At 41.3% G+C, this 17,803-nt stretch overlaps 1 protein-coding gene across 6 annotated transcripts in view; it reads right to left on the bottom strand.

Annotated features, from left to right (window-relative positions):
• The window catches only part of OFD1 (OFD1 centriole and centriolar satellite protein), a 36,068-nt gene that overhangs the window by 8,782 nt on the left and 9,483 nt on the right, over positions 1-17,803 (bottom strand). For all 6 annotated transcript variants that reach the window (XM_079764483.1, XM_079764488.1, XM_079764485.1 and 3 more), the window contains exons 6-17: positions 17,555-17,662; positions 16,112-16,248; positions 15,621-15,794; positions 13,300-13,406; positions 11,203-11,322; positions 9,146-9,219; positions 7,327-7,418; positions 6,165-6,354; positions 5,023-5,153; positions 4,381-4,492; positions 2,311-2,880; positions 615-741 (exon numbers count right to left, since the gene is read on the bottom strand). In XM_079764483.1, coding sequence (XP_079620609.1) covers positions 615-741; positions 2,311-2,880; positions 4,381-4,492; positions 5,023-5,153; positions 6,165-6,354; positions 7,327-7,418; positions 9,146-9,219; positions 11,203-11,322; positions 13,300-13,406; positions 15,621-15,794; positions 16,112-16,248; positions 17,555-17,662 — 1,942 coding nt within the window. The remainder of the gene's footprint in view (positions 1-614; positions 742-2,310; positions 2,881-4,380; positions 4,493-5,022; positions 5,154-6,164; positions 6,355-7,326; positions 7,419-9,145; positions 9,220-11,202; positions 11,323-13,299; positions 13,407-15,620; positions 15,795-16,111; positions 16,249-17,554; positions 17,663-17,803) is intronic.

Below are 17,803 nucleotides of genomic sequence, written 5' to 3'. Positions count from 1 at the left end.
ACTTTTTAATGATGTGTGAAACTACTTCAAGTTTAAAAATAAACTGAATTTATTTGCTTTTGCAGATTTTATAGGTTGCTTATTTATCTCTATACACACAGTCTATTCATGGAACTATGAAGATGCTTATTGCTACCATAGTGCATAGTGCACACATCAGGTTTAGCAAACAAAGAAAAATTACTTATTTACTAAAAGGAATTTTCCCCAGGTAATTCAGATGATTCTCAAAGATGACACATCATCTTGCAATCTAACTGCAAATTCTACACTCCATGTGGTCCTGAGCATCACTTTAAAACACACCACACAAGCCCTAGCTGGTTTTGCTCAGTGGATAGAGTGTTGGCCTGCTGACTGAAGGATCCCGGGTTTGGTTCTGGTCAAGGGCACATGCCCAGGTTACAGGCTCGATCCCCATTAGGGGGCATGCAGGAGGCAGCTGATCAATGATTCTCTCTCATCATTGATGTTTCTATCTCTCTCTCCTCCCTTCCTCTCTGAAGTCAATAAAAGTACAGTTTTTTAAAATAAATAAAAACACCACACAGGTCAGGGCTGAGCCCCATGCAGCTAACCAGACTTGGCTGGGCCAATCATAACGTGGGACTTACTCGGCTTTCTGCTCCAGAGGGCTGGAGAGCGAATGGAAGGAATGGCTGTGCCTAGATTCAGTTGATGAAGGCTGGAGCATTCTTTCTGAACAAGAACTGGGAAAAGCAACTTGGGACTGGCACAGACCTAAGGGGCAGAAGATATCAGGGCAAGAATAAATTACATGGAGGAAAAAGCAATGTGGTTTCTAAGTTCTAACAGTTTGAAATGAAATTCTGTTATTCTTGCAAACAGTTGAGTATGATGTATAAATGATCCACAGCATTAACAATTCAAGCACCTAAATGAAAATGCAGTGATTACAATCCTATCCTATCCTATCCTATCTAATAAATCTAATAAGAGTAATATGCAAATTGACCATACCTCCCCTACACCCACAAGCCACACCCACTAGCCGATCAGGAGAAAATATACAAATAAACCCAACCAAGATATCTGAGGCCACGGAGAGCAGGAGGGAGGCTTGGGTTTCCCCAGCGATGGAGGAAGCCAAGCTTTCTGCCTGCCCTTGCTGGCCCATGCCTCCGCTTCAGGCTACAAAGTTTCAATTATAGAAGTTAAATAAATCCCAACAGAAATGGCTGCCACCACTGAGCGAGCAGAAGGTTTGGCTCTGCTCCAGGCTACAAAGTTTCAATTGTAGAAGATAAGTAAATCCCAGATACCAGGGCCTCCGCTTGGGTCGCTGGGGGGAGGGGGAGGGCGTGGCCGGCCTGCAAACCACCACAGGCCCCTCGCCCAGGTCGCCCCACACCCCAAGGGAACCCCCACCCTGATCCAGGACACCCTTCAGGGCAAACAAGCTGGCCCCCACCCATGCACCAGGACTCTATCCTATCTAATAAAAGAGTAATATGCAGATTGACCATCACTGCAACACACAAGATGGCTGCCCCCATGTGGTCAAAGATCCTGCCCCCATGTGGACACAAGATGGCCAGCAGGGGAGGGCAGTTGGGAGGGACCAGGCCGGCAGATGAGGGAAGTTGGGGGCGACCGGGCCTGGAGGCAAGGGCAGTTGGGAGGGACCCAGGCCTGCAGGGGAGAGCAGTTGGGGGGGACCAGGCCTACAGGGGAGGGCAGTTAGGGGTGACCAGGCCTGCAGGGGAGGGCAGTTAGGGGCAAACAGGCTGGCCAGGGAGCAGTTAGGCATCCATCAGGCTGGCAGGGGAGTGGTTAGGGGGTGATCAGGCTGGCAGGCAGAAGCGGTTAGGGGCAATCAGGAAGGTAGGCAGGCGAGCAGTTGGGAGCCAGCAGTCCTGGATTGTGAGGACTGTGAGAGGGATGTCCCAGATTGGAGAGGGTGCAGGCTGGGCTGAGGGACATCCCCCCTCCCATGCACGAATTTCGTGCACCAGGCCTCTAGTAAAATATATAAAGCTAATCAGTAGTAGGGGAAAAGCCATGGTCATTCTCTGAACACACCTGCATGCCAAGCAAAATGCTGGAACTTGCCACTCTATCCCATTGCTTCCCACACCAATGTTGCGCCATAGGCGAGAAGCAGCTGGTAAGCAGGCAACCACGGGTGCAGTAAGGACACAGCTAGAGATTTCTACGGTCCAGGGCTTTCCCAGGCCCAACTAAGCATGAGCTTTCTGCTCCTTCCTGCTGTCTAGGGCTCCCTCTTACTCAGATAAAAGGTCCACTGAGGACCATCTAGGTCCTGCAACCCTTTCTGCAAAAGCTTACCTTCCAGATACATTTCACCATCAAGGCTTCGTTTAGCTAGAGGAGTGGAGGAAAGGCGTCTGTTGGAGCCTCTGCAGAGCCATGAGACTGCATTGCCCAGCGCTTGTGCCATGTTGCCTGCAGGCATCTTGGGCACAGCTGCTTCCTCTGCAAAAACACATCTTTCCGAGGAACCTGAAATGACGTTCTTGAGAGTTTCTTGCAAGTGTGCAGGTGGCAGACTCTTGGATGGTACTGGGCTTCTAGCGGCAGAGGACTGACCACTACCAACTCTACCACGGTAATTTAGGAAAGCTTTTTCTAAGCTTTCAGCCTCACGCTCTAGCTCTTTCATTCTTGCCTTGGTGCTTGCTACAAACTCAATGTCAGAATCTGGGGAGCTGCCATCCGTGCTTGCATTTGTATAACTTAAGACTCTTGATGCAATTGCGTCTGCTTTCAGCTTTTCCTGTTTGAGAAGATTTTTCAAGATATTCCTATTTCTTTCATCCTTAGGAGGCCCCATGAATCCGCTGACAGGACGAGGAAACAGAGATGTCTTTGGATTGCGGTACACTTCATTCTCTAGGGCTGCAGGTTACACAGAGATGTGACCAATGAGCACAGAAAATTCAAACATAGTTATTTTTTTGAAAAATGAAAGGAGGTAGTATTAAGAACATGCACACTAAACAATTACTGAAGCCATGGTAATACTAATTATTAGCATTTATTGGGAGCTTTTTTATGTACCAGCTTCAGCTTCATAGGCCTTCTTTCTTAATACATAATTATTTCATGATCCATAATACACAATCTTAATATCCAAAAAGCTCTGAGAACTGAAAACTTATTCATAATTTATTTGGTTGCAAAGCCTAAGCGGACCTGAACTCACTTGGTTGATAAACTTGACCTGAACTGATGAAAACCATTCATAATCTTTATTTATTCTACCCAGCATGGACAGTCACACATTTTACTGTAAACATGGTTTACAACAGGAACTCCCAGGGCTGTGGCAAAACCACTGTAAGGCCCAAGTTTCAGATAAGGGTGTGAGGACCTGCAGCCACAAGTCTAACAACTCTCCTTTTCCCACATTACAGGTGGGGGGCTGAGGCTGGGTCACACAAGTAGTGAGGTGTACAGATGCTGGGACTCCCTAAGCAAAGCCAGCACATGCACAGCCAGTCTTGTGGCCGCTACTCTCAACCAATGCTTCCAGAGTAATGCATGTGTTTGAAAAGGTTCCATCCTCAAACTATTTTTCATCCTTCGAGATCACTGTGAGTTCAGCTGTGGGCAGTTTGGCAAATTGTGAGAAAATAAGGAACAGGAAGGAGTAGAAATGAGTAGAGATAAAAACAAAACTAGTGCGGGAGAAGAGAATAAGAACTGAGGATGAAAGAGTGCAAACAGGAACTGAGGAAGGCTCAGGACCAGGAAGTGTGGAAACTAGTTCAACTGCTAAACACACAGAAACTTCCTTTGAGCTTCAAAGCAGCAAAAGAGGTATCTCAGCTTCAGTTATAAAGTAGGAAGGGGCAGATAGCATGCATCCTCACGGAAAACATACAATAGTAACATGATAGCAGTAACCCTTCCAAGTGTCTGATGTGTCCCAGTTAAATGTGCCTAAGGTCAATCAACTAACCTCAAAATTGGGGTGCAAAAACAATATGTTTATGTATGTCAATGTGACAAAAGCCACCTGCTTCTCCCATATGCTTACGCATCTCTCAAGAAACATGTGAAACCACTAGAGTCAGATTCATCTTATCAGGGTAACAAATATAAAAGAAAAGCCTAGGTCCACGATAAATTTGAGGTACGTCATCACCACACACCTTTCTTGTTTGGGATATGAGGCTCTCCCAAGGCACAGGGCACCTATAAAAGCAAGTCACATTAGCTGATGACCGGTTGGTATTCCTGAAATGGACAGGGAGTTTTACTTCTAAGATGGCATATTTCTATGGCTTTTCCCCTATTGAGAATTACTAAAATTTCAGTAATAATCATATTTCCACATACATCAGAAGTTTTACACATACATGTACACATTTATAGGTTAAAAATGTCTCTAACCTGTCTGAGTTTGTTTCAGTTGCAATTTTAAGTCAGCCACTTGCATATTTAAACTCTTTACAGAGGCATCATACTCTAATATCTGGGCCTTCAGCTTTGCAGAATGCTCAATCTGAAAAGATTTAGAGAAGGGAAAGAAATCAATGTAAAAGAAATCCCAATTCACTTCAAAAGGAGTAAGTCCTTTATCCGGCTTATTCTCTTTTCTGTTTTGCTCATTCTGAGCAGCTTTATGCCTGTATCCCACAGGGCCCTAGAAAACAACAACAGAGCACACAAGTTTCCCGCCTCTATTTTCACTCATCTCAAAGAACAGCTCTACAGGGCATGAGGCAGACACCAGAGTGTCAACAGTTCTAAGTCACAGAGCAAGAACCAAGAGACACACCAGTGGGCACCATTGGGACTTGGACAATTTTGTATTTATATGAATTTGCTTTCCTTGGGATTTTATTACTGTTATGAATATTGTCATATCATCACTCGAGCATTTTCTCAGATGAAAAGGATACCTTAGCACAGTGGGGGAGTAATTTTTGATGTTAAAACCAATCTGATTTACAATGGCCTGACATATGCCAAGTTTACATGTGTACACAGTGGACTGGCCTAACACCTGACCAACCAAAGAACAGTACTCACTTCACTTTGCAGCTGTCTGTGCATAACTTCCTTGTGGTTTTCAAACTCCTTATGCCCTAACAGGATAGTAGCTTCTGCTTTCTTTAACTGTTTCTGCAAATTTACCAGCTCAGGAGATGGCTGAGCTATGCCTAAGAAGGTAAAAAAAGCCTAGTGATTATCAACAGCAAGTTTTCTCATTTCACTTAGCAAAAGCAGCTAAGGAGATTTTAAATTGTTTCTTTTTTTTTTTTGTACACATGTAGTTAGCAGTATATTAATTCTTTGGAATGGACTAAGAGCAATCCTGACTCTCAAATTTCAGAATTCAATGCATGCAAATAAATGCAAACTTCACTACTCTTCCTACTCCCATTTCAAATAAAAAAATTCTTTCAAATCCTCAAGTTAACTTTAAAGCCCACCTTTTTCCTCTACCACGCACAGAAGGCATAGGAGGAGCCCTCCATCAGAACCTGTTGATGACTACCCCTGGATCCAATCTGATCTGTGCATCTATCAGCAGCACTTGAGGTCCAGGCTGACAGCAGACGGAGTTCCCCCATTTCAGTCATTGAAGAACCCTCTAATAAAGGGTAACTCATGTAGGGTAGCCACAAAAGATGGTGTGGTTTCCTGGGCTAGCAATGGGGCCATGCTGTTAACACTCCTTGGGCCTAACGGGTCAGGGAGGGAAGAATTCCCAGAAGTGAAGAGAATGAGCTGGCATAGGCACAGGCACTGGTGAGAGGCCATCCTGCAAGCAATGGGATCTTGCCTGGCTGAGAGGCACAGGGCCAGCCCACAGCCAATGTACACAGTTGGGAAGGGGGAAATGGCAAGGAGGGGATAACAACCACCTCACCTCATTCTCATCCCTCCTTCCCAGCAGTGAGGGTGACCCCACTGGCCAAACCTGAACAGCAGAGGGCGAAGGGAAGTTGGTACAATCCAGAGAGGCAGATTTGTACAGTTTAAAAATATTTCTTCTTAGTGACACTACTAATACAACAGCAAGCAAAAAGGCAGTAACTTCAAATCGAGAGTCTTAAGTGCATAAAGTTTTTCTGATTGAAGCCTCTCTTTACAGGTAGTACAAAGCAGTTTCATAATACTAAGCTAATATGAATTATAAAGACATGCAAATCAGGAAAAAGACATACAGTTTAAGAGATGCACTTTTTCATTTCTGCTCTCTTCTAGTTGTTGCATAAGTAATTTATTTTGAGCCTGACACTCTAGTTTCTCTTCTTTTAGACGTGAATAGTCACTCATCTCTTTCATCTTTTCATTCAGCAGGTGGTTTTGCTTGGTTATTGCCAAGGACTGGGACTTGAGAGACTCGAGCTCAAGCTGGAATTTAAAAAAACTTGCATTTTTCAATGAACAGTGACTGCAGTACTGCTTACTCGAAAGCTGGCAGGCTGCTTTAAGCTGGGCATCACAATATAATTAAGGTCATTGGACAGAAGTCTTATTCTCTGCAGTAAGAAGAGCCTGATTTCGGGGGAAGTTCATCCAACCTTATACTTATGCAGAATCCTGGCCTACAAAGCAAGCGCTTCTGATTAAGTTTATCACCTGTTTTCCAGATGCAACTAAGGTCCCAATAGCAATCAGACTGTAGCAATGTTTTTAAATATGAAAAAGTGAACTATCACAAACATGCTGTGGGTGCTTTCCTTTTCTTTGTACGTCTCATGTTTGCATACAAACGCCTACAAAGTTCTCAAATAAATAAGTCATTACAGCTGCAAAAATACATTTTATATGCAGGATATATTCAGGTTATGTCAAGTTCTAGCTCTTTCCTTCAGATAGCACATGTGATGAACAGAAGGAAAATAAAGTGGCATGTGAAAAACACATTTCATTCTGTTTTAACCTGTAAGATCCCGATGTAATGACAGGAATGTTCACCTTCTGGTGATGGGAAGGGAAGAGGCTGAGGAAGAAACTAAAATGCACTGGCCACCTGCTATGGGTTAGGCACGTAAGTCAGCTAACCAAGGAACCTCAACCACCAAGGAATGTGGGCAGCACCCCAATGTTTAAGGAACTTGTCTGAGCACACAAGTAGGAAGGGAGAGACACAGGATTTAAGCAGAACTCCAGGCCCCCAAGGATGTACTTCCCATGCTTCCCTAGGAGACTAAGACTGAAAGGAAGAACTACTGAATTAATTTAAGTTGGGCCATCACCTTCTTAGTCATATAATAGTCCAAATACATTAAGACAGTAACAAGCTAAATTATGTATGACTGACACTAAAATTCCATATACTGCCTAACATCAATTTCAAAAAACAATAGGCTTAGCAATTACCTCAAGTTCTTTCACACGAGTTGCACAATGATAGAGTTCTTCCTTTTTTGAATTAAGAGCCAATAGCTGCTCTTGCAAAAGTATAGCTTTTTCTGAAAGAGAGAGCCAACCAATTAAACATCATGTTTTCCTAGTGGATACAGAACTCATTTTAAGAATTTGTGGCCAATGTCAGAACTAATGACCATTATTTCATCATCTAAAATAGCAGGTGTCCGAGTCCAAAATCAGTAGGGCAAGTGAGAAATAAGCCCTTTTACCCAACAGGTGATGGGAAGTTAGTCCTAACGGTCACTATGTGGTGAGCTTCCTATTACACACACCAACCAGAATTACACCAGGTGCTTAGAGCCCTCATGCCCAAAGATCTGAATTTCCTCAAACACAAAGATTTGTCTTACGATTTTATAGTCACTATTTTGTCATTTTCACTTCATCTAATACAAGTCTATACAGATATTATCATCAAAAGATAATTAGCTGACTACATAATGGTACTAATTCCTAACGAAGTATTAGTCTCCACAAGATAGTCACAGAGGAGCAGCCACACGCTGGGTGTCCTTGCAGGTCTCCATCAAGTACCCAGCCCTGGTTTACTCCAAGAAGTCCTTTGAAATTTCCACTGAAGTTCAACTTCTTGTCACAGGCAAGTTCCTAGAAATATACTGAAAGGTAAAATACCTAGAGATTGAAAAATTATTCAACTTTCCTTCATAGTCCTGGGCTAATTATATAACAGTTCAGGGGGTTATAGTCAAGTGGAAATATCATGAGGCATAAAAATATGTTAAAGAAATAAGAAACTGGGTCACAGGGGACAGAGACATAAAAATAAAAATTTCCGTAAGTAAAAAATGAAGTCTCTCATGGTAAAAACCACAATGAGATATCACTCTGAACCTATCAGAATGGCTATCACCAATAAATCAACAAACAACAACTGCTGGCAGGGATGTGGAGAAAGGAAACCCTTGTACACCGTTGTTGGTATGCAGACTGGTGCAGCCACAATGAAAAAACAGTATGAAGGGTCCTCAGAATATTAAAAATAGAGCTGTCATATGATCCAGCAATTCCACTTCTTGACATATATCCCCAAAAACACTAATTTGAAATGATATATGTATACACCCCTGTGTTTACTGCATCATTACTACTAACAGCCAAGATATGGAAGCAACCTAACGACCATTGATAGATGAATGGATAAAGAATATGTGGTTTATATACACAATGGAGTGTTACTCAGCCACAGAAAATAATGTAATCTTGCCATTTGCAACAACATGGATGGACCTAGAGGGTATTATGGTAAGTGAAATAAGTCACAGAGAAAAACAAATACCTTATGATTTAACTTATATATGAATCTAAAAAAAATTAATTTTAAAAAAACAGATCCATAAATATAATTAACAAGCTGATGATTGCCAAAAGGGAGGGAGGGAGGGAGATGGGAGAAAAAAAAATCCTGAAAACCCTACTTTCTCTCAGGTTGTCATTTTTGATATACTACTTTTCTTATTTAAAAAAATATATTTTATATTTTGTCCTGGACTGTGTTGCTCAGTTGGTTGGCAGTGGATCGATGTTTCTAAACCCCTCCCTTCCTCTCTAAAGTCAATAAAAACATATTTTAAAAAATAAAAAATGTATATAAAGTTGGGTAAAATCCTGCCAGTAAATAACTGATCTTTGTGAATATACAAAAGGTTAAACAGGAAGGTTTGCAAAAACATAGTGAAAGACAATGATTATTTTTTAAATTTTGTAAAATTGAAAGGGCAAAAAATGTGTAATTTTGTAGTAACATCACCTTTATTCTTTCTGTCTTCTTCAACCAGTTTGTTAGTTTTGGCAATGTAGTCGTCCTTTAGCTCAAGTTGATACCTGAGAATCAGAATGACTAAAATGAGTTTCTTGTCACTTTCGTGGACAGATTCCTATCAATGTGTGAGCTTCTGTGGCACCCGGGTGCCTAAGGGCATGAACATGGCCATATATAACTTCAAGGTCTCTCAGTACTAAGGCCAGAGATCCAAATTCTGAATATACAAGGTCCAGTCAGAGCCTGCTGCAATCCTGTAAACTTTTGGGTCCCGAAAACTCATGTTATTGTGAGGTTACTGAGAACCATTATTCCACAGTGGTCTGGACTGACACAAAAAAAGTAAATTAAGTTAAATTTACACTGATACAACTGACTCTAAATCCCAAAAGATAAGAGATCAGTCACATCCAATCCATCTGCCTTGCCCCGCCTCCCACCAGAAGAACTTTTGCCTCAGGAGCTGGGCACAGTGTTCTAAGCCAACTACCACCACCTTCATGTCTGGGTTAGCGATACTAAAAGGCACACTTTCAAGCAGTTTTACTTATCTCCACCAACTGCTACTAGCAGACTTTTTGGTTCAGAGATGGAGGGGGGCGAGTCGGGGGAAGCACTCCTGTGCTGAGTGTCCTGTGAACTCCAACCCTTGTTAAAGTCATAGAGGATACCCAAAGCAGACAAATAACACCAAACAGCTCATGATCTACGTGGCAGTGTAAGTTAATATACACACTTACTCATTTAATCCTAAAAGTTTAACAACTACAGATATGTCAGTGTTTGCTACTATACTCGAGGAGCTCACATAAAAGTATGGAGCGATAACATCCATCATTTCAAACTCAATATATGGAAAGGTACTATATTTTTATCAGAATTCTTTTAAAGAATAAGCCTCAAGATGGTGAAGGCCTTGGGGGGAGGGGCAGTAGCAGGCTAGAAGGGATCAATAGGGGAAAAAAGGGACATACGCAATACTTTCAACAATAAAGATTACAAAAAGAATAAGCTCAAGAAATATTTGCAAGTACTATGTAATGGAATATTAATGACAAATTATGGGCAAGGCAGTAAAAAGGGGCCGATGATTAAGAAATACCAGAGCAGCTCAGTTGAGATATCTCTTCAACAAGAATTTACTCAGCGAATATTAAGTGAACACTTATTTTTTTTTAAAATATATATATTTTATTGATTTTTTACAGAGAGGAAGGGAGAGAGATAGAGAGCTAGAAACATCGATGAGAGAGAAACATCGACCAGCTGCCTCCTGCACGCCCCCTACTTGGGATGTGCCCGCAACCAATGTACATGCCCCTGACCGGAATCGAACCTGGGACCTTTCAGTCCACAGACCGATGCTCTATCCACAGAGCCAAACTGGTTTTGGCAAGTGAACACTTATTATGTGCTAGATACTATACTGAGCACTGGTGAGAAAAGTTACCATATGGGCTTAACATCTTTGCATTAAGATATTAGTCACTGTAATACAATAAAACTCAGACGATAGGAAAGCCATAGTAACCAGTTATCTGTATTTTCCTTTCCCTGTATCATTTTTTTTGCTTCATATAGTTAATTTCAGTTTGTTTCTTTTGATTCTGGCTTTGCAGAATCTTGAAGGAAAAAAGGTACATGTCCCCTGACAAACACTATAACCACTAGGTAGAATAAATTGTTAGATACCACCATCTTAGTGGCAGTACGAGTGGGGTATGGAAAAAGAGATCTAAAGGTGATTATAATTCCACTTTTATAGCTCATCAGCAGTGTGAGCTGAGAAAGTCACAAGGTACCCTAAAAATAAAAGCAAATTACAGGCCCTCAATACATGTTAGAGAAGCTACGAGTAAGAAAGAGCAGAGATGCTATTCTCTGTACTGTAACTCTGTAAAACTATCTTAAATACTCATGGGAAAGGCTTGACTATCAATGAAAACATGAACTTTCACCAGAAAATGTTAGTCTTATCTACTTCACTAGTGTTGCCATCAACTTAATTCAAACATATTACTTATTTAAGAATGCCAAACAATTACTTTAGAATTTCATTCTTGAGCTTCTGGTCAAAGGTCTCTTCCATACTCTTTATATTCAGTTCCCGTCTCTTAAGTGCATCAGCCACACTTTTGTGTTTTTCTTGTTGTAGCTTCTGGGCCCTGAAATTAGCAAAAACATAAAAAGCAGATAAAAAGCTGTAATATCTGAAATAAAGGCTTTAAGAGAAAAAATATGTGATTTTTAGCTCCATGGACTAAAACTGTTATGTGACTGTCACCTCTGGGAAATAAATGGAAATAGCCGGAGTCCTCCATCTATTTTATGAACTGACCGAGTTACGTCAGATCTGAAATAGCAGATGGAGCAGCATGGTGGCACCAGGCTGCAGGGAGTGGGAAAGTGTCCAGACCAAAGTGCTTTTTCACAAAAGACAACCCACATTTTAAAAAGTTACAGATGATAAATGGCCGTAATCAATCCAGAGGTGAAAGAATAATGCTATTACATTAAAGCTACATACCAAACTTTAGTGTACTTTAGTACTTGTTCTTCTGTAAGATTGTTTCTGTGAGATTTAACTGATTAGCCCATAGATATTAAAGACAGATTTATTTTTGGAATTTAATAATCTAGTGATTGAATATTGAAAAAAAGAGTGCCAAACGAGAGAGAAAAGGTAGATGGATCAATGAGAACTTCCAAATACTGAAGAATGGAATGATCTTCAAGTGAGACCTTAAATCAACCACAAACCAAACCCAGATCCAGGGAATCAGGTTCATAGGTACTTAGATCAAGCCATGGGAAATGCTAGGGAAAGCTGACCATTCCAAGAAATAAAAGCTCTTTGTGTTAGCTCCCTCTGCTGGCTAATCTGTAAAGCAATGGAGCAGTAAACATTTACTGGCTTATACAGCATCCTTAGAAGCGAGGAAGGGTTAGGGCAGTGGTCGGCAAACTCATTAGTCAACAGAGCCAAATATCAACAGTACAATGATTGAAATTTCTTTGGAGAGCCAAATCTTTAAACTTAAACTTCTTCTAACGCCACTTCTTCAACATAGACTCGCCCAGGCCGTGGTATTTTGTGGAAGAGCCACACTCAAGGGGCCAAAGAGGCGCATGTGGCTCGAGAGCAGCAGTTTGCTGACCACGGGGTTAGGGGAAGTGAAGATAAAGTGATGATATAATCATGAGCCATCTCCATCCAAATTTTGTCACTTTTTCTTTGCTCTCATGATCAATTTATCACTTCACTATTGCATAAAACAGAGTAAGTTAGGCAGAGAGGAAAAATAAAATGAATTGAGCCTATATAAATGAGAGAACATCCCCTAGCTGGTCTGGCTCAGTGGATAGAGCGTCGGCCTGCAGACTGAATGGTCCTAGGTTCGATTCCGGTCAGGGACACAGGCCTGGGTTGCAGGCTCAATCCCCAGTGTGGGACGTGCAGGAGGCAGCCAATCAATGATTCTCTCTCATCATTGATGTTTCCATCTCTCTCCCTTCCTCTCTGAAATCAATAAAAATAATTAAATGAGAGAACATTAATGAAGTCTAGGGACAAATCCTTTAATGAAATAAGAATATCTGTGAGTGTCAACTAATAGCAGAACCTAATGGAAAAGAAAGCTTATTGCATAAATGAGACTGATGAGCTTGCCATTAATGTCAGGTAAGATGTGAATTAAACATTGGTAAGTACTTTAAAAAAGTACACACACTTCACAGTTTCACCCAGTACAAGTCAAGTCAGAGCCACCGCATTTCCTCTGACAGCAAAGCAGTTAAATGTTTGTAATTCAGTTACTTTATGCATATGCAACCGTTAGGTCTGAATGACTGAATGTAAGTGTGCAACATGATTTCTTAAGAGTTGTTAGCTTCTTCCAAGTACTGGTCTGGTTTTACTGTAGCCTGATGATGGTGTCTCACTCTGCTATTCATCCCAATGTCTAATATTTCAAAAGCAAAATCCTAGTCTTTGTTTCTCTCAACTTGTGCCTTTTAAAACCAGGTGATGGCACCTTTACAACCAAGAACTCTACTTGGCAATTAGCATTAGAATAATTATATGTATTTAGTTCTTCTTAAACTCACAGACTCTGAATATTAAAAATGAAAACATTACTTACAAATCAAAAGCTTCAATTCTTTGTTTCAGCTCTGCTTCTCTGCCTCTTACCAAATCAATATCTTTTAGTAGAAGCTGCCTTTGAGCATAAATTTCTTTTGTCTCCATCTGTATAGGAAAGCATTAATTTTTAGCAAGCAAGCTAAAGAAAATAAAACAGATTTGGACTAATGGACTGCTTCTTACATTCCAGAGAACAAAGTACAGACATTTAGAGGAACAATTTCACTTTCAAGAGGTTCCACCTCAAGGTATGCATTTTGCCTGTTCTAGTTACACAAGAACTTACTACTCCCCCCATTACTGTTAAGCTACATTACCCTATATTCCTAACATCCCTGTGTAATTATTCTACTTAACATCTGTTACTTAAAATTTTGATAAATTCAATTAAAAAAAGAAATGAAACACACATTCAACAATAAAACTTAACAAAGCAGAATCCCCATGGTTCAGCAATTGTTGCCTGAAAGTTTCAATTCATAGGGGGTTCTGCCTCAGTCAGCATGAGCAAGCTGGTATGAAGCCCCGAAAAACAGGCCACACTTCCATTTGCGTGTTCACCGAGCAAAGATTTACTGAATATCATGTCAGAAAGCACACTGGGAGCTGGATATGAAAAGATGAATACAGTCCCCATCTTTTAAAAAATTCACGATTAGCCAAAACCGGTTTGGCTCAGTGGATAGAGCGTCGGCCTGCGAACTGAAAAAATTCACGATTTACTAAGGGAGAAACCATCATACTACAATGTGATGATTCAGGGAGAGAGAAACAATCATACTACAATGTGATGATTTCACAACCAGAGTCCAGTCTCCACGGCAGGAATGACACCTAAAATGAGTCCATCAATGGGAATCAAGGAAGGTGTACCAGGAGGCATCATTTAAGCTGGAGTTTGAAGGACAGGACAGTTTTACCAGGGAGAGAAGGGGACAGACATTCGGGTGGCAGAGTAAAGGCAAGGTGCCTTTTTGAGGATGACAACCTTCTCCAGAGCCTTCAGGGAATCTGTGACTAAATGGAGACAGCAGCTGTCAACTAACTGGTTGATCTAATCTAGTCAGTCAACTACCTTGAAGATGAAAGTGTTAGTCTGAACACAACCCATCATCTCGAAAACCAGTGCTTCCATTTATTTTTATAGCTAAAATGAGTGCAATTCCCAGAAATGCTACACAAAATCAGAGGGGATGCAATCACCATTAATAACTGGGTCTTACTGAGAAGCTCCAAGTAAGGATTGATGCCAGGAGGAAGCCTTTTACTCGACCATCTCCTGGCATCAGTAAGTTCTGGCTGCACATAGGACACCGTGCCCCCAATCCAATCAGGTCTGACCCCCTTGGGAAAGGAACTGTTTTCCCTAAAGGAGTGGATCCAATCCCTGCTGCTGACACACACTTCCCGCCACTCCTCAATCACTCCACATCCTGTCCAGTCACTTTCCTGGGTGCCAAGATCAAATGGCCACATGGATGATGCTTACAGCCCCAGGCCCTTCTAACTCCAGGAACCTTCGCCTTTGCTTGGATAGAAGCACAGTGCATCTGGTTTCCAACTTCACCTAGAAGCTCAATTGCAACTCTGTTCTCTTGGTCCACCCCTTATTCTTCCATCTGCCAGTATCTCCAGACCTACTCCTAGATGTCTATGAGATGGCCATGTAGCTCTCCCTTCTCCCCTGGGTTAATAGCCATCCACCCTCTGCTCCGGTTCTATTCACCATCATGCTGAACCCCAATGTCTTCAATTAAACAGGCTCTTTCTCAAATCAAATAAATTCAGCTCTATAAAGCCCCACTCCCCAACCACCACCATCTTTCTGCTCTCACTGAGCTTCCAAATCCGCCCAAGAGCTACAACAGAACAATCACCTACAATTACCTGGTTAGTTCTACTTCAATTCCAGGTTGCCCACTTCAGCAGGAACCCCAAAACAGCTCAAGCAGTCCCATCTGCGTCAGAGAGCTGCTCTGCTCCTCCCCCTCCCCCATTACAGTAGCCATTCCACACCTCTGATCCTCTCCACAAGGTCACTACCTAATCCTCACATCTGCTGCTAATTTACTGCGAGTGTCTCACACTTCTGACACGAACATTCACTTCCACTTTTCCTTCCAGCAGTCTCGGAAAAAGAAGTCTACATATCCTTTTCAAGGCTGATTCTTCCACGTGTACTCTTGACCACGGTCCTTACTGGTCCTCTAGGGCCTGGGCCATCAATTGTTCCATCAAATGTCCCATCTCGCTCCTGGACTTTGAGCCAATCTAACAGCTGCAGAAAGAGCCACCCATTAAACAAGTTTAAAATATTACCTCCTGGTGTTTCTGAATTCTCTCCAGGGATATCTTTTCCCGATTAAGGAGGGCTTCGGATTTTGCTTGACAAGTTCTCTCAACCTCACTCCAGAACTTTGCTATTTCCTTTTCAGACTTTCTTTTCTCTTCCATTTTAATTTTTATTATTTCAGTATTTTTGAAATGCTTCAACTGCCAATTGATCACAAATAATTGTAAGTACCAGTAACAGTACTATAAAAATAGTAACAAATTCTCCATGGTTAGGTTTAACATTCACACTCTAAATATATTTAGTTTAATTCACCTTTACTTCCATCTCATTCACTGTACCTATCAGGATTCATTCAAAAGGCAAAAAGAAATGGCATCAAGTGGAAAGAAAAATATCATGCACAATAGTATAGTATCATATTCATTACATTAATAAAGATTCTAGATATTTCCCTACATACCTAAGATTAACAAACAAAAATATCATTTTGTTAATAGCAACAAGATAAGCTTACCTTTTCATGCATTTCTGCCTGAAGCTGTTGTTCTATTTCTCTCTTATATTCATTTAACTTCTTTTCTAAAGAGTCTAATTTTGGATGCTGAGGGTAAGCACCTGCAAACTGATCGTCAATATGCTGAAGCTTCTCAGCTATTAAAAAAACACAGGCAGTTAGAGTAGAGGAATGAGGTCAGGTGAGCCAAGAGGTCTGTCCAAAAGCAGAGTACAGGGATGAGAGCAGGGAGGTCTGCAGTTTACTTTGAAATAATTCAAAAAATTAAGATAGATTACTGAATGGACAGAAAGTGATCAAGCAAGTAGAACACAAATTTAATGGTGAACTGTAAAACTTTTAACTTTTTGAATGTTTGAAAATTTTCATCATACAATGTCAGTGAAAAAGAAAGCAAAGTTTAAGTCAGAAAACACTGGCATCTCTTTCCAGTCTCTAAGTGCCAAAGCAGAGAGTTCTTTTATTGGTCTTTGGTGAAAGTTGAGTCACATGTTCAAAACACTGACCTTAAAATGAATCAAAGATCATGAATTTCAAGTCTTCCATTTTACAGAGGACACAGGTGCCCACACAGTGTAGGTGACTCCCAGAGGGCTAAGCAACTATACAATGGCATAACTGGGACGAAATCCAGGTCTGCTGATTCTCTCATTCCAGTGCTCTCTCCAGCATACCCACAGCCCTCACACCAAATGTGGATCGAAATCAAACGTTAACTAGAGTGCAAACCCACACCAAGAGTGCAATCTCAACCATGTGAACACCAGTGCCCACCAAAAAGTATGCACAGGAAAAAAAAAGGCTGGCAGAAGCAGATTAAGATATTTGATCTTATTGTCTAACAAGTTATTGCTCCTTATGAGTAAGGAGGAGCCAGGATTAATCACAGCATTTTAGCCAGCTGTTTCTCTTCTGAGCATACAACTAAAGACATGATGGTACTGTATGTAGAAAGGCTGTACCATGGAAAAGGATCTGGATCATGGACCAGAAAACTTGGACTCCAGTTTCAGTTCTGACCCAAACTGGGTGTTTCCAAGTTGCTTTTCCTTTGTCTGGCGACCTTGGTTTCCTCAACTATAAAATGAAGTGATGGGCCACTGACTTCTCTAGTTCTCCGCGATATAAACAGCCTAGCTCTTCTCACATTAGTGGCTATAAGATAAAGTTAGATAAAACAGGGGAAAGCCTCCCAGTTGAGATGTTCAAGCCAACAAACAAGAATGTGGGCCTCTGCATCCCCCTGGTGATCATGGAGGGAGGGGCAGCACTGAAGGAAGAACTGGTCCCTTCCAGCAATGACACAAGAGGAAATGAGCATCCCCCCTGCAGTTTACATCCCTCCCAGTCTAGGAACACAGACAACATGGGAAAGGAGGTCATTTCCTTCATTCAAAAAAACAAAACAGAAAACCTGAAATTATGAAAGAAGCCTGCAATTACCAAGAGAGTCTTTGCTAGGCAACATCGGAGTTGTCTGAGTATCCATGTCACAAGTCTCTTTAGCCTGAAGATACTGTGCCATTTCTTTTAGAAACTCCAAGAGAAAACCTAAAAAAACACAATGTACGTAAGTTTGGTCTTACAACTTTCATTCAACCATTGCTCAGTCACGGTTTACAAATTTGGGGTTTATCACATTATCCTGTTTTACATTATGTATTTTTAAAGAATAGTTTGAGGGAAGTCCTT

This window comes from Cnephaeus nilssonii, assembly GCF_951640355.1.
Source record: "Cnephaeus nilssonii genome assembly, chromosome: X".
Lineage (NCBI taxonomy): Eukaryota > Metazoa > Chordata > Mammalia > Chiroptera > Vespertilionidae > Cnephaeus > Cnephaeus nilssonii.
The sequence above is the reverse complement of the archived record's forward strand: the minus strand, read 5'-3'. Positions and strand labels throughout refer to the sequence as shown.